Source organism: Hippocampus guttulatus, chromosome 12 (genome assembly GCF_054856545.1).
Source record: "Hippocampus guttulatus isolate MCC_2025c chromosome 12, RoL_Hgut_1.0, whole genome shotgun sequence".
Classification (NCBI taxonomy): Eukaryota; Metazoa; Chordata; class Actinopteri; order Syngnathiformes; family Syngnathidae; genus Hippocampus; species Hippocampus guttulatus.
This window is the reverse complement of record NC_141272.1, coordinates 2,868,366-2,889,433: the sequence shown is the minus strand read 5'-3', so window position 1 is coordinate 2,889,433 and position 21,068 is coordinate 2,868,366. Positions and strand designations below refer to the sequence as shown.

At 45.3% G+C, this 21,068-nt stretch overlaps 1 protein-coding gene and 1 long non-coding RNA gene across 4 annotated transcripts in view; one reads left to right on the top strand and one right to left on the bottom strand.

Annotated features, from left to right (window-relative positions):
* Positions 1-19,125, bottom strand: part of nectin1b (nectin cell adhesion molecule 1b) — a 157,372-nt gene extending 138,247 nt beyond the window's left edge. For 2 of the 3 annotated variants that reach the window (XM_086124814.1, XM_086124815.1), the window contains exons 1-2: positions 18,509-19,125; positions 15,075-15,110 (exon numbers count right to left, since the gene is read on the bottom strand). In XM_086124814.1, the coding sequence (XP_085980940.1) occupies positions 15,075-15,110; positions 18,509-18,563 (91 nt within the window). In that variant the 5' untranslated portion in view covers positions 18,564-19,125. The remainder of the gene's footprint in view (positions 1-15,074; positions 15,111-18,508) is intronic. The other variant, XM_086124813.1, reaches the window with a different exon arrangement.
* On the top strand, positions 18,954-20,376 carry LOC147196950 (uncharacterized). The gene is made up of 2 exons (XR_015102407.1): positions 18,954-19,080; positions 19,845-20,376. It is a non-coding gene; the product is annotated as an uncharacterized LOC147196950 (long non-coding RNA).
* Positions 20,377-21,068: the final 692 nt, after the last annotated feature.

Below are 21,068 nucleotides of genomic sequence, written 5' to 3'. Positions count from 1 at the left end.
AGTCCAGTGTTTAGCACGTCGGCTTCACAGTGCAGAGGTACCGGGTTCGATTCCAGCTCCGGCCTCCCTGTGTGGAGTTTGCATGTTCTCCCCGGGCCTGCGTGGGTTTTCTCCGGGTGCTCCGGTTTCCTCCCACATTCCAAAAACATGCGCGGCAGGCTGATTGGACACTCTAAATTGTCCCTAGGTGTGAGTGTGAGCGTGGATGGTTGTTCGTCTCTGTGTGCCCTGTGATTGGCTGGCAACCGATTCAGGGTGTCCCCCGCCTACTGCCCGGAGACAGCTGGGATAGGCTCCAGAACCCCCGGCGACCCTAGTGAGGATCAAGCGGTTCGGAAGATGAATGAATGAATGAATGAATATATATACACCGTATTTTCCGCATTATAAGGTGCACCTAAAAGCTTTCAGTTTTCTCAAAAGCCGACAGTGAGCCTTATAATTCGATGCACCTTATATATGGATCAATATTCTGATTTCTTGTACGTAGTATTTTAAATGTTCTGTCAAGTGCGTTGTTATAGCCGCAGCGGTTGTGAGAGCTCTATATAAACAAAGCTGTATTGTATTGTATTCCCGTTAGTGTAGCTCCATCTAGTGGATGCATAACGCAACAGAAGCCACTACTGTAGCTTCTATTTTAAGCGCCTTATAATACGGTGCGTCCTATATATGAAAACAATTTAAAAAAAGGCCATTTATTGAAGGTGTGCCTTCAACTGCAAAGTGCCTTTTAGCAAGATTTGATATAAGATATAAGATTTGAAAAATAAATAAATGAGAGCCTTTCTTTGCATGGACATTGGGCATCAATTGCAGCCCGCTCCTTATCCCCCATAAAGGGCAGGGCCTGGAATTTTATTTCCAACATCACACGGACGACAAAGACTGTTTCCTTGACACAAACTCTCCATCTGCCAGTCCGCCCGCCGACTTCATCGGCACACGCGGCATCTAGTTGGAAAATAACAGCACTCGCAGACGCGTTTTCAGCAGTCTCCCTCCCGCTGCGATTGTTGTATTTCTCTTTTGATATTGTCTGCTTGCTGTGATTGCAGATGGGCTGATTTTGCGCTGGCGGGGTTCACAGGGAACACGGCGGGAATGCGTATATTCTCTGCACGGAGTCTTAGGGGAGATGAGCTGGCTGATGAATACCGAAGCCGCTATTAGCTGCGGATATGTATGACAGGGTGGCTGTTAGCATTCATCACAAAGCAGAGTGGAAGCTGAGGATCCGTCCACCGCTTTCCAGTTCTTTGCCGCAAGCCGGCCTCGGGCTTGACTGATAAAGTGGGAAAAAAAAACCATTTCACATGGTTAGTATTGCCGTTTTCAAATTGAATTCATCGTTCTCTACCATATACAGCGTCTCAGAGAGTAGTACGTAGTATGCAAGACGTAAAATGAAAGTGTATATTATATGTACACACACGCGCACACACACACACCGTATTTTTCTAACGATAAGGCGCTTCGGAGTATATGGCGCGCCTTCAATGATAGGCCTATTTTCAAACTGTTTTCATTTATAGGGCGCACTGCATTATAAGGTGCATAGAATAGAAGCTACAGTGGTGGCTGAGGTTGCAGTATGCATCCACAAGATGGAGCTACACTAAAGGGAATACAATACAATACAGCTTGAATTATATCACACTTTCACAAACACTGCGCTTTACAGAACATTTAAAATACTGCATCCACGAAATCAGAATATTGATCCATATATAAGGCACATCGGATTATAAATCTCACTGTCAAATATGGATATATAGACACATATGTATTGACCACCCCAATTTTTATATTTTTGGTTTTCATATACTTGTAATTTTCTAACATCTAATATCCTTCGAGCTTGTGTTTTTTTCCGAGCGTGTCGCTTTATATTTTGTCTACAAATTCAATTAAGGTGCACTGAGGTTTCCCAGTCAGGCAATAATCAAATACAGAATTGGAGGCTGTAAAAGAGACAAGCCAAAAACGTAATGATGCAAACCAGGACCAAGGCCACAGCCTGATCCGAGGGGCCTTGTTTGCGCAAGAGCGGCCAATCGGAAGCGGCCGTCCAGTCGAGGAGAGACGAGGCAGAAGTCCTTTTTGTCGAAACATTTCAAAAAGGCAAGGAGCGCTAATGAACATGGCCGCTGTTCAAACCTCAATCAGCACTTTGGCAACCGCGACCACCAACCGTCTGCCGTGACGCTCCAAATCCTTTTCCGTTATTTCATGTCACGTCATTTGGTGCTCTGTGGTCCATTCACATGAAGGACAAATAAATAAATAAAGAGAGATGGAGGCCAGCTTGAGAGGCTTAACGCGGCCGACCACCTCAAACTTTTAGAAAATCGCACAAATTAATTACTCCATGAAGCTAGCGCGTGGGGTAAGCTGCCATAGGACAAAGAACGGATGGATTTTGTGACCTTCACTCCATGGATGGATGGATTTAAAACAAAGGCTCGACAGCGATTTTCAGTTATTGTAATATTTCAGATACCATTTTCTGATAAATGTTTAATTAAATGTATTTCAAATGTTTCGGGGGGGGGGGGGGGGTCCAATATTTTTCACATTTTAAGTTAACTTTTTGAATTAATTGTCATGTTTTTTGTCAACAAAGTCATATGTTGTTGTTTTTTTTCTTCTCATTACAGGCCATCTGAATCTTGCAAATCACACTCACAATGTTACTTTGCAGCACTTGGAAATCATCTGTAACTGCGATGCAGTTCTTTCAGGTATTAATATTGTCATGTTTTGGGGGTTTTGTTTGTTTGTTTGAGGGTTAATCCAAAAACTAAATGAAAAGAAGCTCTTTTCATATCCATTCAGTGGTCTCTCCTGGGTCGCACGGTGTAAACAGTGGCACCTTTGTGACACGGTCGAAACAAAACGCCAGCGGATTCCTAATGAGCTATTGACCTATGAATGGCGCCTCAGAAAATGACAGCAACCAATCGTGACCTTTCGTGCGACAAGTAAACATTAGCGTGGGTTTCCTGCAAAATCTCGGCTTTGGCACGCGGCTCCGCTCAATGCCAAAGTGTCTGTTCGAGCCATTAACTTAAAAAAAAGCCAAAGACGGAATAAAAAGGGCACGCTTTTGCTTGCGTGAGGAAATGACGGCATCGCTAGCAGGAATGTCTCAACGGCATGTGGGAGAGACATGATGTGGGATTTTTAACAAAATTTTGTCCAATAGGTTTTCATCTTCCTCTATTTTTTAGCTTATTTCGAATGACCAAATTTGTTTATTCCTAATAAGCCCTTCAATTTTAGTGGAGTTTGTATAGCATTTGCGTTTTTCTTATTATTTTTCGACACTTTTTATCCCAGCTCAGGTATCACTGCATTGGCTCTGAGATTATGCATGGTAGTATATTTAAGTTTTTGCCATCCGAGAACGCCTCTACACCGCGACGTTAGCCTGCCGTGTTAGCCACTGTTCAAAATTCACCTTTCCAGGTGCGTACGCACGCTGTCCTGGCACCACCCCGTGAGTGTCCAGCACTGCGCCAGCCCATCCCGTGACCTCCATTTCGGTATCGGTCACTCTTGGGCAAATCCGAAAAGCCTCCCGGCATCTCCATGGCGACCGGGCCTCAGTCGGAGCAGATGGCCTCAGTGTGCTGCGCGGCAATTAAACAGCCAGCGATGAGCAGCGAGGAGAGAAGTGGGTCAGGATCAGGGGGCAGGGCCGGAGCGGCTCGCGCTCGGGACGAGCGCTACAGTCGTGCCTCGGAGGACTAACCGCCCGGAGAGTACACACCAAAAACATCAAAAACAAGAAAAAAACATCAAAAACAAACAAACAAGAAAAAACGTGGCAGCAAAGAGAACAGGCAAGGTTGACCCAGCAAGAGTTCTTAAAACTGTCACCAATGTCTTCAAACTAGATGTTCTGTCGAGGTGCAATGATTAATTACATTATTAATTGATTCATCTGTTGTAAAATTAATTGATAATTATTTTTGATAATGGTCAACAAATTTTTACTTTTTTTTTTTTTTACAATTACAGATGCAAGTAAACTTCTCAAGATTGTTTAGCGCTCATTCCGAAATTTTCATAAAAATAAATAATTTTAGAAAAGTGGAGTAATATTTATAAACTCAGGGTAAGGTTTCAGCAGCAGATTTTTTTTTTAACAGCTATAAATTTACAACACATGGTAATCTGGATTGGAGAAGTTTATCAAATGAAAAAGGAAAATATCTCAAAAATCTGATGTATTAAAAAAAGGGAGACATTTTTTAAAAAGCATCAAAACTATATTTTGGGACACACAAAGCCATCCATCAGTGATTAAAATTTGCACTTGCCCAGAATATTTGATTCACCTTTTAGACACAGTACTTGTTTCAATTTAACACTGTCCAAATTTCATTTTCTCAAGAGTAAATCCTGTTCCTACATTTTTGTTGTCCTCCATGAAAGCAGATTATTTCCCCTAACAGTGCTTTGTCAAACAACAATCAACTATTTTTGCCTATTTCCCTGACGCCATACTGACCAAGACAATGGCTGAATCATAATTTATATATATACAATTGTGTTGGTGTGTCTTGGTTCGATTTGATTCGAGGCAGGGGTTTATGGAGGCTAAATACCCTCGACGCATGACCCCCCCACCCCCCAACAAAGCATCAGAGAGTGAGGACAGTGGAATTTCAGGCGGATTACGACGGCAAATCCCACCATCCAATCGATAGAATTAACCCTTGAAATCCCGCCTCCAGATAAATAGATTGAACAAAACACAACTGGATTCCTTTGCTCGTCTTGCGCAAAAAAATGTAGGTCATTGCCACTGTGGCGGTTCGCTGGGCTGACTTTCATTCAGTGGCCGTGGGTGGGAATGTGACTTTGAATGGTTGTGAGTTTACTGTCAGTGTCCTGCGATGGACCGGCGACCAATCTAGGGTGTGGTGTCGCTTTCTCCCTTGGGAGTTGAGAGTGTAGTGCTTCGCATATCTTGCCGCTAACATGGATCAGTTCCCACTAAGTAATTGTGGGTATGAAGGTCAATTGTGTTGTTTCCCAGTGGCCCTGTGATGAATTGGCGACCAATACTGGGTGCGCTTGGCCTGTCGCCAACAAGATTGTTTGCTGTTGGTCTAGCTAGTGTCGAGGTTCAAAGTTGCATTCCGCGCTACGCCCTCACGATCGATTGTGAATGTTAGTGAAATGTCAGCCTGGCAATTGACTGGCGACCAATCCACGGCTAGACAGGCAGATTGGGTTTTTGTTTTGGTCATTGACATTGTGCAACTGTTCACATATCTGACTTGGGATCAATCCTGCATTCAATACGCTCTTTTTGAACTCTCCTTGCTGTTACCTCACGACCAATCCAGGGTAAAGTTCTTCCATTGAGATGTATTTACCGCTCTGTTACCGTTTAGTCTGAATACAATCGTTTACGGCTGTCTGTCTTCACCGCATGTGCCCCGGTGACCGATCCAAGGTGTCAGCGGCATTTTCCTCAACACGAACTGTTCAATGGACTTTTTTGCCGCGGTGGTGTCGCGGTTCTGATCGATTCCTCCCCGTAACTGCGAGGTATGTGAATCGTCAGCTGTCTCCATGTCTCAAGTGGCTTGCGACCAATTGATGCAGGATGGATGGATGGATGGACAGAAGGGCTCATTTGTCATTGTCACTGGCCGTGTCATGGTCAATACAGCTTGTCTTCGGACCCTTTTCTATCAAAAAAAAAAAAAAGAAAGAAAAAGTCACGCTGTGCCTTTGAATCGTTTGACTCATTAACAAAAAAAAAATTAATTTCAGCAAACGACGGCGCTCTTAATTAAATTAATTCTCACTTTTCAGTGTCATTAAGTCACAATTATGCAAAAAATAAAAAGGTGAGAATGTGCACAGAAAGTGTTGAGTGGGTTTCACAACAGGGGGAAAAAAAAAATAAAAAATACAGCTGGAAAATAATTAATGAGCTCTTATTGGTACAAGTGTCCCCGACATGTCCAAGTGGACACGCCGCCAAGAACGAAAGAGCGAGGCAAACAGGAATCATGCTTGGCGTCGGCCACCTTCGCAAACAGCAGGTCCAATGCCTTGCAGGCCCCACATGAGGACCTTCATCTCCTGACGTTCCTTTTTACATACAAGCATTTTCCTTTTTTTTTTTTTTTGGACACAGAAGCCGTTCAGGAAAATTGACTTTTGAATTGCTCGTATCCAAAGAGTTATTTGCACAGCATGGTGAACTCGTGGTTTGCAAGTCTGTCAACTGGCAAAGGTGGGGCTGCCTCTCCTCTCCAGGACTTGGACGACTTGCTACTTGTGATGAATCAATGAGTTCTTCCGTCTACCACAATACACTGAAGTCGAATGTATGTCACATCACAATTCTGCAAGTGTAAGAGACCAGTCAAATGCTCTGAAGTGACTGGCAATATGGGGACGTGTGCTTTGGAAACAGCTGGCAGCGAATGCAGGATGACTCCCAGAGTGACCATTCTTCCCAGCCACTTGGAGCTGCATAATTTAGCGTCATGTAAACGCCGTAACACACGTGTTTGACCTGCAGGGGTCGCCGCCCTCGACGTGACATTTGGCATCTTCTCCGCTCGGCTGACAATCACGGCGGAATACAAAATGGCTCTCCTGCGCGATGCGGGCTAGCGGGTTTTTGTCAAGATTCCGCTCACTGAGGCAAGATGTGTGTGCGCGCTCCCATGTGGAAAACCTTGGCAAAGTTACTCAGCTGGAAGAGGAGCACAGGCGGAGGAGGGAGGAGGAGGTGGGCGGCGAAGACAGAAGCAATTTATTTACAGGCATGACTTAAGATGCTAAAAGTCCAATATTTTGGCGGAAATTCAATCTTTTGCTGCTTCCGAAGAGATGAGAAACTTTCATGGCTCACTACTAAACGACATTTCAACTGGTGTGTGGCTGACAATTTTTCCAAAAAGTTAAATAAAAAAAAAAAGGTATAGTGCCAAATTAAGGCTGTGATATAGTAAATGGGATTTTGTAAGGCACGTGCATCCCTCCCACTACACTAGCAGCTAAGGTAAGTCGAGTCAGCAGACTTACAAAGGAACAAACGTAATGTTGAGACAATTTAATGAGCTTAACCCCAAGAAGAAAGTCAACCTGCGGCTTTACCTGTTGTGGCTACGACAGGACGCGAGCTCCTTTGTCCCACTAAGTTCGGAAAAATAAAACAACGCTGGATTCATTCATCTTCTTGTCAGCTAAGACGGCAAAAAAGTAAACACGGCAAGTCGGAGTCCTCCCCGGTCTGTCACATAAATGATACATTTGGGATGCTGCAGCGGCGAGGTGAAAAGCATTCAACTCCAGAGGCGCACTCGTCTCCTCTGTTTCGCGTGAGCTCCGGCAAAAAAAAGCACACCTGATGCTGTGTTTTTGTATTCCTATGCTTTTGTTTCACACATCTAATTGCACCGAAGGAGCCCGGTGGTCGCTTCGCCCTCTCATGACTCATTCATTTAAAAAGCCAGCCAGCCATTTGTTTGAGACACATTTTCAAAGCTTCCGAAGAGGCGTTGCGGGCAAGAAAGGCAAGTGGGTGACACCTGACATTATGCAAACATTGCACTGAAACGCGGCAGGGCTTGAAACTGGGCAATCGATTGCGGGCTGCACTCGTCCCGTTTGGCTCTGACACGGACGGCAACACGCAAGGATCAATGCCAAATTACAGGCCGCCGCGTTGTCTTTATTGCCCTCATGATGGCGGCACTCGACACACCCACCCGCAATAGGTAAACATTCGCAATATGGCGGGAGATCATCTAAAAATGAGTTTGGTTTTTGTTTTTTGTTTTTCGGAGTAGCAGCTTTTTTGAAAAGTATTAGCCCATGTTCAAACTGACTGGTATAGTTCTCCAAACAAATGTCAAAGTGTGCTTTTTTGAAGCTGCTTATTAGCCGCTTCCAAATGAACTTTACTGTAAAACTGAGGCAACGCAAATCTGACTAAGTAGGCTATTTATATTTGCCACCAAAATGTTCACAGAGGCTGGCGTACGCAAGGTATAGCGCACCTCATGCATAAGCTAGGTCAACGTGCTTCACATCGTTTAAAAAGGCAGCATTCAAAGGCAGTTACAAACCAAAGAATTTAAGACATTTAAACACTGTGGCGGGGGGGGGGGGGTGTTAAAATTTTTAATGCTAACGATTTGAAAAGCTGGCGACCAATCCAGGGTATAATTGTGGGCTAACAGATCAGGGATCGTGTTCAAAATTCCAATCGCCTCCATTATTCTTGGAGATCACTGTTCAAAGTGTCAGAATTCTACCCCTCGAGTACCAAAATCGAGTCGGCGGGAAATCCTCACATGTCCCACGGGGGACACCACAAACGACCGTGTCATTTCACAGGTAAGCAACTGTATTTGAAGAGTGCTATTATCTTCCAAGGAGAGGCGGCGCAGGGCGGTGGGATTCAAAGTCGCTCGGCGAATGTCGTATTTCTGCTCGTCTGCGCAGGATGAGGCCACTAAGAAGCTTTGCGGCGCATGGGAAGCGTGGGGTACGTGGCGCGTGCGGCAGGGGGCTATGCGGTAGTAAACTACACAGTGGCAGGCTATGCAGCAGCGGCGCACGATGCGGCAGCGGACTATTTGGCGATGGGCTTTGAGTCGGTGGTCTCAATAGTGGCGGACGATGCGATGGCCAACAATATGGTGGGCGGATTATGCGCCATATATCGCGGACTAAGAGGTGGCGGGCTTTGCGGCAGCAACGGATTATGCAGCAACGGTGGCCTATGTGACAGTGGACAACTTAGTTGTCTTTGGGGGTGTTGACGGGTCAAGTTAGACGTAGTTAGGGCCCAACTGATATGGATTTTTCTTTAAGGCCTGTGCCGATTCTGATATTTGGTCAAATAACATTCAGATAACAAATCACTCAAATGATTAATTAATTGATTAATTAATCACTCGAATGATTAAGGAATTAATGAATCACTTGAATGATTAATTACTTAAAATTCGGAGGGGGGGGTTCTATAACACTTATAAAAATGTGATTGCTTTAGAATTCGTAGTCCTTTAATGTTTATTGAACTTTACAACAAAGAAAAATTGGCAAACATGGGCCAATTTCTTGCGATTTTGTTTTTGTGTGGAAAAAAAATGTTGATCCAACTTTGGCAAATTTCCAAGAGCTACCGTATTTTCACGACCATTCGGCGCACCGCGTTGTTGGGCGCAGTCTCAGTAACGGGCGCTATTTCTGTATTTGACACATACACAAAACGCACTGTATTATTGGGCGCAGCCAGGCATGGTAAACATACGGCATGCTAGGGGCGTGCCTTTAGCGTCCTCTTACACACCCACCCTTCCTTCACTCATTGGCGACTGGTACCTGCTAGGGGCGTGCCAAACACAATCTTTGAATTCAACTTCAATGGCATTTCATGAAGTGGACTCTGCACTCTTGCGTCAAAGATGCCAGGTTTGAAACGGGGAAGATTTGTCAAGTCATGTTAGATCAAGCCCGTCGAGTCCCCTGAATACCAAGTCATAGTCACGTCCAATCGTTCTCTTCTAATTCTACGTGATAAGTTGTAGCTCAGCTAGTTTAAATTGGCGATTAGAGACTCAAGTCAAGTCATGTGAATCGAGTCCCCCACCTCTGCTGCGAATCCTTAATATCCCCCGCGGCAAAACAACAAGCTAGTGTTTTTGATGCAAAACCTTCCCCGATGCTGCCAAAACCGCAGCACACACCCGTTTCCAAGCGGCGCTGTTACTTTCATGCGTTGTCATCTCCCGGAGAGAGATCACCGCAGCGTATTAAATGAGCCGGAATCATCACTCATTAGAAAAGGAAACAGTTCATACAACAAAGCGCCCCTTTGTATCGCGAGTACGGGAGACACGGCAGGAAGAGCGAGGATCCGAGACGTTTTTGGTGGGGGCAGAAGACGGAGGGTGGGCTCGGAAAAAGATGTAAAAGTCTGGCAGCGGAATCTGACGAAAGAGCAACGCGCTCGTGTGTGCGTGGATGGAAATTTCATCACAGCGCACTTTTGTGGAATACGAGGTTACCGCTACGGTTTTAAGAGTTGAAGACTTTCTTCAAAGGGTGCAGCATCGACTGCCTCCGAAGGAAGGCGGGAAACGGCTGCTTTGAGTCACGATTTGGACGCGGCGGCTATTCCTGAAATCTGAAACGGATCTCACAACGGGGCGGAAAAAAAAAAAGCGGCAGTAACGTCTCCATTCGAAGACAAATATAGACAAGTGAATGGGTTCAAATGTTTCATATTCAGGAGTTTTCTCCTGAATATGAAACATCGGCAAAGCAGGAAATTGAATTGGAAATGGTGGGTGACGTGGATGCAGTCGCTTTTGCGTCAAATGTCCTGTTCTGTCCGCTGCAAGCCGGCACGGCCCGCGAAGCGGATTCGAAAATGGAGGGACGGATGGAACATGAAAGACTTCTGTTGAAGAAAAAAAAAAAAAGAAAAACCTCACAAAAATGTGTCGACACCTGCCTTCTAATTACACAGCCCCCCCCCCAACCTACATATTGTTCCATCTCGCAATACTTGCCGCTTTATTTTCAAATCCGACAGCAGCCCATTTAGGCGGCAAATAAGTCCAGCTCGAACGAACGGTGGCACTTTCGAACCTGACTTTGTTGTATTGAACATTTTCAAGACATTCGAGTTCGTTCAAAAATTCTCATTCCTGTTGAGCTCGACTAGCAGAAAGAGACTTTTTAACCCCCCCAGCCCCCGTCCCCGTCTCCGGTTTTAGGTCGCTTTCTTCCTCCCGTTTCCATTCCCAATGGCTTGAGAGCACTCACTGTTGACGAAGCACTCTTGGCTAAGTGTGTCGTTTGTTTCGTCGTCCGCAGCTCATTGGAGGACTGCTTACGAGGCCAAATGGAGGCTCAGCTGCGTCTTGCCGGAGTGGAAGGGGCACGCTGATCCTATCTGATTTATTTTAAAAGCATACAGCCTTCGAAGAGTTGGGAATTATCCGCCTTCAATTCCCTGACGAGCCGGACGACGTCACGCCCCACTCGCGTACTTTCGGTTTTGATTCGTTCAGGATTTCACGGAACTCCCCGCTCGTATACTTTCGGGGGTTTTTTTAAATTCTTTTCAGACGAGTGCAAGAAAACATTGCTAACGAAGGCTGCCTTCCGTTCCAGCATTCTCGCCCGTGAATAAAGATCATGGAAAGAAAGAAATATTATTTGCCTTGTCGACTGGCGGGAAAGGGTGTCACCATGGTAACAGCCGAAGAATCTCGAAGCAATCCGAACAGCTATTTTCAAGCCCATTAGTGTCATTTAAAAAAAATTAATTCATTAATTAAACACTGCCGGTTGTCAGAATTCCTCCAACATTACTTCAGAGAAGATTAAGATCAATTTAGGAGGCATTACGAGCCTCTCAAACAACGCCCAGAATGCCCCAATAAGACAAACGGGAGGGAGAAAGCGCTCGGGACGGACCGCAGTCAAGTCGAGCGCGGATTTGAACCGCTTAATCCCCACCCCGACAAGAATCTGTCTGCTAAATAGAAGGAGAAATGTTGAAGACAGATTAATGCCGAATCAGAAAAGCTTGCGGCGAGATTTGATCCCCTTCATTGATTTCCTCTTTTGCCTCGCTTTGCTGATTCTGCTATTCCAGTTGAAACAGAGTGGAATGTCAAGGATTTAAAGCAGAAAATTGCACATAGCCGTGGGTTTTTTTTTTCCTTCTCCCGCCACCCCCTGGCTCCCATCTCATTCTGATCTGACATGGTGACTACCAAGAAGCAAGACATAAGCAAATCTGAATCCCAGCAGGCAAAATGAAGAGCGGTATATTGCATGCTTCAACGTGATTTCACTTCCCTTTTCCATTTTAAATCAGCCAAAAGATCGTCAGATTGTGACGTTCGATGGCGCAAAAAAAAATATTAACTCATTCGGTACCAGCCAATTCTGGACCAAGTCTGAAAAGACGTTTAAAAACGTCTTTGGGAGTGAATGAGTTAAATACATTTTTTTAAAATAGCAACTTTTGATTGAAAATCTCCACTCAGGAGTCTGTCACGGTACAAGTTACAGATTTCACCCCAAATAGTTGCGCCAAAACAAAATGGACGCCTTCCTGTTCAATCATCTTGTGCGTTGCGTGGTGAGAGGTATGTCCACCCAATTTTGTGCCGATTGGCGAAACTGGCGGAGTTTTTCTTTTTCTCCTTTTCCTAACTTCCCAGACGACAATGTTCATGATCGTCGAACTTGCTTGACATGCTCAAGCGATTGAGCTGGCGTAGGCAAAGTGAAATTTGCCATTTCAATCATCTGTCCATTGGAACTCAAAACAGAAATGCGGAATGCTTCACAACAATTTTTTTTTTTTTTGCCCCGTCCTGTCACGGTAGACGCCGATTTATATTTCGCTCAGTGAAATTGGTGAACGGCAGCTAATTTATTCCAACTTTCCAGGAGGCACCTACTGAGAAGCGCTGCGCATAAAACAGCCTTCATTAAGCCGACATTTGCGTGATGACTACAAATAGTCCAACACTCCAGGCGACGTTGGCCGGAACTCGTTGGAAAAACCTGAGCGCCGAGAAGAAATGTGCGAGTAAAGTGCTCATCAGCTGGGAATTTCAACCATTCATTTATTCCTCATCATGACTGGATTCTCACCCCTCAACAGATTCCAGGCCTCGGCCGTCGGCTTGAACTGAATTCATCATTCATTTTCTCTCTTGATTCTATTTGCGCGCAGAGGGATGGCGCTCTCGCTACCATTCAGCTTTGCTGCTTTTTAAGTCATGTTTTATTCAGACTCGCCCAAATGCGACCTTAACGAACAAAAAACTGCTCCTTCAGCCCCAGCGTGGAAACACAAAGGAAGCGATTCGAATATTTTGTTTTATTTTTTGTCAACAAAAGGGAATTTCGAGAGAGTGCAAATAAGCAGGTTATTCAAATTAGCGCCAGGCAACTCGTAGAAGACCAAAGAAAATGGAAAATATCTATTTCACAGTCTGTCAAGATAACGAAACACGCAGCAATTCTTCACTTTTATATCAACAACAACAATGATTTCTTTTTAAGAAAGTGAAAGAACAAAAAAAAATTACGTGCAACATCAGTAGTAGAAATGTTGGATTCCGAGTTGTTTCTTGTTTTTTTTTTTGCTGACCGATACCAGTACGAGTACTAAATTTCACCGGTAACTCTATTACTCTTGATGTATCAAATTTCACTAACAAAACATTGAAGAAAACATTTTTCTGACGTAGATGCTGCGTCGCCAATCTGTCAAACTGCCGCACTATAGCGCCAACTACTGCCGAGGAGGAATTACTCGACCTTAGATTTTCTTGGCCGGTATCGACAGCAGGTATCGGTACTCGCCCATCCAAAGAAATGTACAATGCACACAAGCGTAACAAAGTCCCAGCGTCAACGTCCGCTATTGTCAGAAACTGATCTGGGCCGCGTTTGTTTATGGAGTAGAAATGAGGCTCGGGTGCGAGGCAGCTCCACTGCGTAACCCTTCCCTTCATTTGTTCCTCAAAGGGCGGCGTGGAAGCGCAAAGAAAGCGATTCAAATATTTGTACTCTCGAAAAGAGGTTTTGAGTGCCTGGAAATTACTGCGGGGCAACCCGTGGCAACAAAACGGAATCTTAAAACTTTCCATTTCACGCGGCGTTCCGGGAGAGATTTGACAGCAGCGGCGCTTGCAACGAGACCGCGACGCTCAAAGAGAAGTCGCGGCGAGCAAGGAAGCGAGCGCTTCCATTAGCTCCCGCGAGCGGCGGCGAGAGAGCGAGAACGGTGAGGCTTAATCTCCTGTCAGCTCGCTCGCCTTCAAGCAACTCTCCCTGGAACGCTCCTGCCCATCCATCACGAGAGGAGATGTCCCACCCCCGCCCCCAGAGGAGGCCGGAATCACAGCAATTAGCATTCACATTCAAAACTATCAAGCCTTACAATCCCCGCGTGACATCAGCGGCGGATCGGCGCCGTCGTCGGCGTGGGGTACAAATTGCCACAAACGAGCAAATTACGGAGGGGAGGGAGTGGGGGGGCAGAATGGCACTCGGTGGAGTGCAGACCTCCGCCAAGGCAAGACCATCCTCATTTGCGTCAGCGTCAAATATCAAACACACCTCATACATTTGCATGAATTTTCAAACGGCGTTTTTTCTTCAGCCTTATGCTCTGAAACGGATATTACTTGACCAGCGTTGCACCGAGCAGGGTTCATATTTAATGGCCCTCTCTCAGAACAGAAGTGGCTCCTCGAACCATCAAGCAAGAAGTCACCGACAGATTTTTTTTTTCCCCCCCGATGCAAATTCAGGATCAGATCCACATCGTGAACGAATGAGATGTTCTCGGCCCCTTTCCGTCTCAATCTACACCAAATTGTATAAGGTGATAGCCACTAGGAACGTAACAGTACCCCCAAAAGGACGGGTCGGCTGCTAACGTGGTTTTAAGAACACTGTCGGGTTCAAGTTTAGTTCAGTAATGTCCACAATCAAACGCAAAGTAAATACTCAACTCCATACAATAGTTTCAATCTTTTCTTTTTCGGAAAGTATAACACTGATGGTTTGTCTCCTCCCCCAAAGCCGTGCGACCGTTTCTGTTCTGTTTCGGAAACAATCAAAGACAAGCACCAACGTTGTGGCCGTAAAACCGTGCCACCTCCGCGGAAGATATTCAGTACGTCTCGATACCGTACGGAAATGTCCCGCGTCCCCCAGTAGACACAAATGCACAGGCCCGACTCCTGCTACAGATTTGGGTTCAATTTCATCACTACATTAGCGAAGGTACATGCTGCCATCAAAAAAAAAAAAAAAGAAAGGAAAAGAAAGAGGGTTTTTTTTTATGTTAAGCAAGGTGGGGAAAAAACAAAGACCTGGATGTTAGCACCACCAAGGCCCGACAGTCCTCATGCAGCATTCACAAACGGCGGAAAATTCCACCAAATTGAAGTCCCATCACAACAGTGCCGAAGCTTTGTTATTATTGGTTAATTTCCAGCACAAAATGAAAAAAAAACTAAAAAACCGGGGCTTACCTCCACCAAGGCTTGACATTTGTGATGCATCATTCCCTGGGAAATTGAGAACATTTTAGCAAAATCTCATCATTTGTCATCCATCAACTTCAAGGGTGACATTCCAGAATATGAACTGTGGGTACACCAAAAGTCCAAATGTATGACTCTCGGGGAAAAGGTAGAAAATATGGCGGATTTCCACGAAATTTAACAAGCCCCATCAGAAAAAACACAAAATGTTATGGTTATTGGTTCATTTTGATCCCGAAGGCAGCAAAACAGGGCCAACAACCGTTATGCCTTGTTCACTGAGAATTAGGGAAAATAATTTTGCGATCCCAACCGGTTCGCAATTTTTGATTCTTGTTCATCACTCAACAAGCAGCGGCATTCTTCGGCAGGGCCTAACAATCCTAATGCCTTTTTCATTGGAAAATTGTGATAAATGTTGCAAAATTCCACCACGGTCAATGAGTCACACCATTAAAACATTTTGAATGTATTTTTTTGGGTTTTTAATTCCTAAAAAAGCAAACCAGGGCATACTTCTACTACGGTCCAACAACCAAGGCCGTTTCACATTGCACTTTTTTATTATTTTTTTTAGGTCTCCCTGTTAAGAGAACATAACGGGGAGGCTTTTCCCACTCGTTGGCAAATGAGCACTCTGAAATCACTCAGCCGGGGCTCTACGGCTCCTGATGACGTCACCGCGACGCCGCACTCGAGTTCGACATTTTTCAGTCGGAGGGTGCGTTGCGGCAGCCGGCTACTGATTGTGGCCGGCGTACTGCCACTTGCTAAGTGCAGCGTGAAAGGACCAAAATGTCTTGCTCACCGAAAAAATTGAGGAAAATGTGGCAAAATGGACGTCAATCACACGTTGATTTTTTTAGGGCAAAATTCTGTCAACTGTGGTTGTCAGTTTTTGGTTCATCCTCCAACAAGGCCCTGCCATGCTTATGAATTACACTCTGGGGAATTACAGAATACGTTACGAAATTCAAGCAAATGAGTTATTGCTTGCTCAACGCTGTGTGGAAGCAATTTGGATCACCAACAAACCAACAAATGGCCTTGGCTGAGGTAAAAATGTGCGCAGTCAGCAAGCAAATTAAAGACATATGTGTGCATTGTCCAGCACTTTGCTGCCTGAGTAACCATCAAACATCCACTTCAAGACCTTCCAGCCCCCCCCCGCCCCCACTCCCCCCACGACCTCTGACCTCCCTAACCGCAATGAACTCGGACGCCGCATTGATCTGCAATCCGCGGACGCCCTCCCGAGCAATAGAGCCGTCAATCACATCAGCAGCAAAGGCGGCGGGCGGATCGGCTTCATCGGCCAGCGACGCACAGACTCACGCGCACGCCGCCGGCCAAAGCGCTGACTCACGCCAAGGACGGCCGGGATGCGATTTATCCTCGCGCCCTCCGTCTGCGTTAATAACTCACCGCTTCCCACTAAATAAAAGAGACATCAGAGCCATACCTCCACCGACCACCACCTGGTGGAGGATTCAAATTAAATCGAAAGTCTGGAATGGTGGGCTGCCAAAGACAGCAGGAGCTCGTATTACCCGCGCGCGCCGATCATCTCTTTGGCGGGGGCTCGCCGTTTGGAATCTGGCGTGTGGGTTGATTGGGCCCCGTTCCCGCTAGCGACACGGGGCGTGCCGCCGCAAGCGATTTGGCCGGGACGCTCCGACTTGTTTGTGCTTCCACAATGAGGACCGAGTCGGGAACAGGCTGTATATCAATTAGGACTTAAAAAAGAGGGTGCGCGTTAACAGCGACGCCCTTTAACCCCCCGGGGGCCACGGAGAGCAAATTCTTGTTGCTGCGTGTCTGACAGATGAGAATTCAGGCAGCAGCTTCTTTCCATTAACGCACGCTCGCTCCCAGGTCAATAAAAAAACTGCGGTGGAATAACGCAAAAGGCTCCCGATCATTTAGTTAGTTTGGTCTCAACTCGGGCCGAACACTTTGACAGAGAACGGACGATATGAAGCCTTTTTTGAGAGGTGCACTGTCAAAACATTGCATTAAAAATAAGCCTAGTTGGGTAAAAAAAAAAATTTTTTAACGATCCACTAGGGTCAATTTGACCCAAAAGGTTTTGTCCAAAGCAATTCAGGATGTTGGGTCAATTTGACCCATGTAGTGGATCGGATTTTTGCGATGTAGCAAAATACAGTTTTCCAATCGCAATTTACACTTGCGACGACTGACTCCATTTTCTTGATGACCTATGGGAGAAACTGCTATCTGGAATTGTTAACTGAATGTTCTGAACTCCTGTTCATGTTTCCATTTCCCGCCGCTTATGTCACGTTTTTTCCGTTTCTTTAGTCGGCAAGATAAAAAGCAGTCATTTGTTTGCCTCGACCGATTCACGACGGGAGCTCTGCCGTTCAAATCGGATTTTGAAGCACATACAACCCATTTTTCCTCATTTGGATGCGGCGCCAAACGCAACTGTGAAAAAAAAAAAAACCCCAACACATCGGAACGGCGTTGCGTGTCAAAGCACCCTTTGGAGTATCTCATTTGGCTCCCCGTGTCTTTTTTTCACTTTCCTCAAGACGCGTCCAGTACAATTTCGGAGACGTTTTCCACACACACCCTTGATTGAACAGCTTCAAACGCTTCAGCCCCCACCCGCCCCACCCACACCCCCTGACACACACACACTAATCCTGATCTTCTCCAAAAGCAAAGGGGATCATCTCGCCGCAAATCACACAGAGCTCGTTGTGATCAAAGCATCCCATCGCTGTTAAAACACGAGCAAGCAAGGTCGGCATCTTCCTTGTTTTTCACCTTGGAACAGAAGGAGGAGGGAATTTTTATGTGGGGGGGGGGGGGGTGCGGGGGTGAGGTGTTGTCACAAATGGCACATTTTTCCATGAGAACACCACTGGCAGTTATTGAGTTTAAATAGCCTCTGACAGGCTTTATTGTGCGTGCGAACACCCCCCCCCCCCACACACACACACACAGTGGCTGGAATATATCGCAATATATTCCAAGATGCAACATTCCCAGTCCAACAGGGTCGAATCCACAAAGCGGAATAAAGGATTTGGACAAGAGAGGATGAAGGGAGGGAGGTCATTACATTAAGGATATTCATCCCATTACAACTGGAGAGCAGAGGATGCTTTTATTCCAAACCCTCCCCTCAACACCCTCTTCCCACTCCCCCCTTAAATTAGCCAAACTTTGCAGTGCTCACAACGCCATCTGCTGACCACCCATGTAACTGCACTTTTAAAAAATAAACTCAATAAGTACTCTGCCGCAAACGGACTCCAAATTGCACATCTCATGCTTTTCAGATTCGCCCAAGTATTTATATTTGTGTGCGTGGCAGCAAAAAAAAATACACTGGAATAAAAATGTTTTGTTTGTTTTTTGTTTTCGTTTATACGCGTTTTTAAGGGGCTTACCTTGGACGTGCAGCGTCAAGAGGAGCACGCAAATCCCCGCACACAGCTGCGCCATGGCACCTCAGCTCTCCTGGGGGGGTCTTCTGCGTTAGAACCGCGTACAAAGAGCGAGCATGCAACTTGCGCAAAATCCCGCTTGAGGGGGCAAAAAAAAAAAAACACAGTGGGAGGGAGGGAAAGAAAGTGGGGGTCCCCTGGATTGAACTGCACTGCTAGCTCCGAAGCCAACCAAACGGGGGAGAGAACTAAAGGATCAGGCGTCGCCAAAGCATCGACTAGTCACGATGGTTCCACGCTGGACTTCCACGGTTGTTGTGAGTTGAGAGTCAAACGTGCTATTGTGGCTCCATCCAAGTCTCTGGATCGATGGCCGGCCGAGGGGAAGTTTCTCAACACTTGATGGTCCCGGTTCTCCTTGGTGCTTCAAGTTCCTCACGGAGACCCGCAAGGTTCCCGCGGAAGGAAAGCGCAGAGTGAAAAAGCCTAATCCCCGCTTGACGCCGCGGAGTTCCACGCAAAGAAGGACGGCGGTGTGCTCACGCTGCTCTCCGAACAAGCGACTGGCTGGCCAGGTGAGGGAGAGAGCGAGTGCGGGTCCCCTCCTCCCGTGTCCGCCATCCAGGGAGAAACTCGGGAGAAGCTGACGTCACGGCGGAGGGGGAGGAGCCGAGACGACGTGGCCCGCCGAAATACATTTTGCTGTGTTATGATACAGTTGCATGTGGAATTAAAAAGCTATGCGGAAAATGAGTTACACGTTTGCATATTTAATGTGGCAGATTAATTTGGTTAGTGGAGGCAAAATTAGGAATTTGAATGTTTTTCTCTATTTATTCGTGTATTCAATTTCAATTTTAAATATACTGTATGTGTGTGAAGACAGGAAGTGATAGGTGAAATACAGTATGTATTCAATTTAAATAGGATTGCATTTGAAATCAATAGTTGATGGTTTAAACATTTTAATTTATATTGATTTTGTAAAACCCGTGTGTGTGTGTGTGTGTGTGTGAAACGCAAATAGAAATGTGACAACTTTACATATTTTTTAAAATAATTTTTTAAATTGCAAAACATTTTTGCCTGAAATCAAGAGACAATCTGTAAAAATGTGCTATGTTTGTGTCTTTTTGATATAGGCATTTATGTATTTATAAAATAGAAAACATTTGTGCGGGAAACAAAAAAGAAAATTAAAATTCGCGCTACCTGGACTTACAGGTTTATTAGTTCCATTTACTCATTTGATAATAAATGAATATTCCCCAATTGAAATGAACTGAAATGGAATTACTCTGCTTCAGCACCTAAAAGAAAAATCATTTTTCTCTTACAGGTGGATTGTGCCATCCAACTCCTGGTTAGAAAACAGTGGGTTCATTCAAACTTGAGAATGTCAAGATCAGGTGCACTCACACAATCAAACAAGAAATCATTTGCGCTTAGGTAGACACCGCATATGATGCAAATATTCCTTCAAGTAGCCAGGAGCAATATATGTATGAAATCAGTGCATTTCTGATTGGATGCTTTTGAAATGTAGCCTACAGTTATGTACATGCATAAGCACCGAAATCATGACGCGGATCCACTGTAGTATCGTTTCGATCTGGGCAGTTTTTGCAACACCACTGGGAAGCATTACACAACTGCACAACTGGCTGTGTTGTGGCGCCGTCACTTTAAATGACCAAAATAAAAAGGGCCAAATTGGGTTGGCAGCACATTACGGATGTCTGGCTTTGTTGTCTTAAATGCCGCATGACTGTCTTCACATCACCCATCGGGGAAACATTCTCCTCCACCAGTAATGTATGAAAGGCATATTGTGAATGTCCGGAAAAAAAATAACAAATGACTGTACGGAACAGGTGGGTGAGCGAGGTCATGGTATACATCAATTGTTGCTGGAACACAAGCACAGCACACCACGGAAAAATACAGCACTTCGCGAATCTTGAACAGTTTCATGCTTTTTTTTCCCTCCAAAATATAAGAAAGGAGGAGCTAAAATAGGCAGTGAGGTTTGATTTTCAAGAATCCATTTGTCATGATTTGGTTTTCTTCTGACAACCTTTTTTTTTTTTTTTTTTGGTGGGCATCATTGAATCATGGATTTTTGCAATTCAGGTTCTGTCCCTTTCCCCCGTGAATAGTGATGGTTCACTGTACTTTGGTTTTGTGGGAGACAGCATAAATTGTCTTGCGGGAAAGAAAAAAAAAAACAATTCCATCCTGGTGCCCAAAGTCTAAATAGTCTTGAAGGCTTCCAAAGATGTTCAGCTAATGGCCTCGTGTTCATTTTTACAATCCACCATTGACAGTGTGTAAATATTGCCCAGTGTCTTCATGTGATGCCGCGAAGCTGACGAATGAACGCGACGCAAGCTCTGCACACTCACTTCAAAGTCAAGCTGAGATCCTGCCAAGTGAATGTTTAGCTCAGTTTTGATGTGGAAACTCCCGACTAACATGCCAGACAGCTTGAGCTCGGCAAAATACACACGGCATGAAATATCTTCTGCCACAAAAGTCAGTGGCGGGAAGTAAGAACAAATAT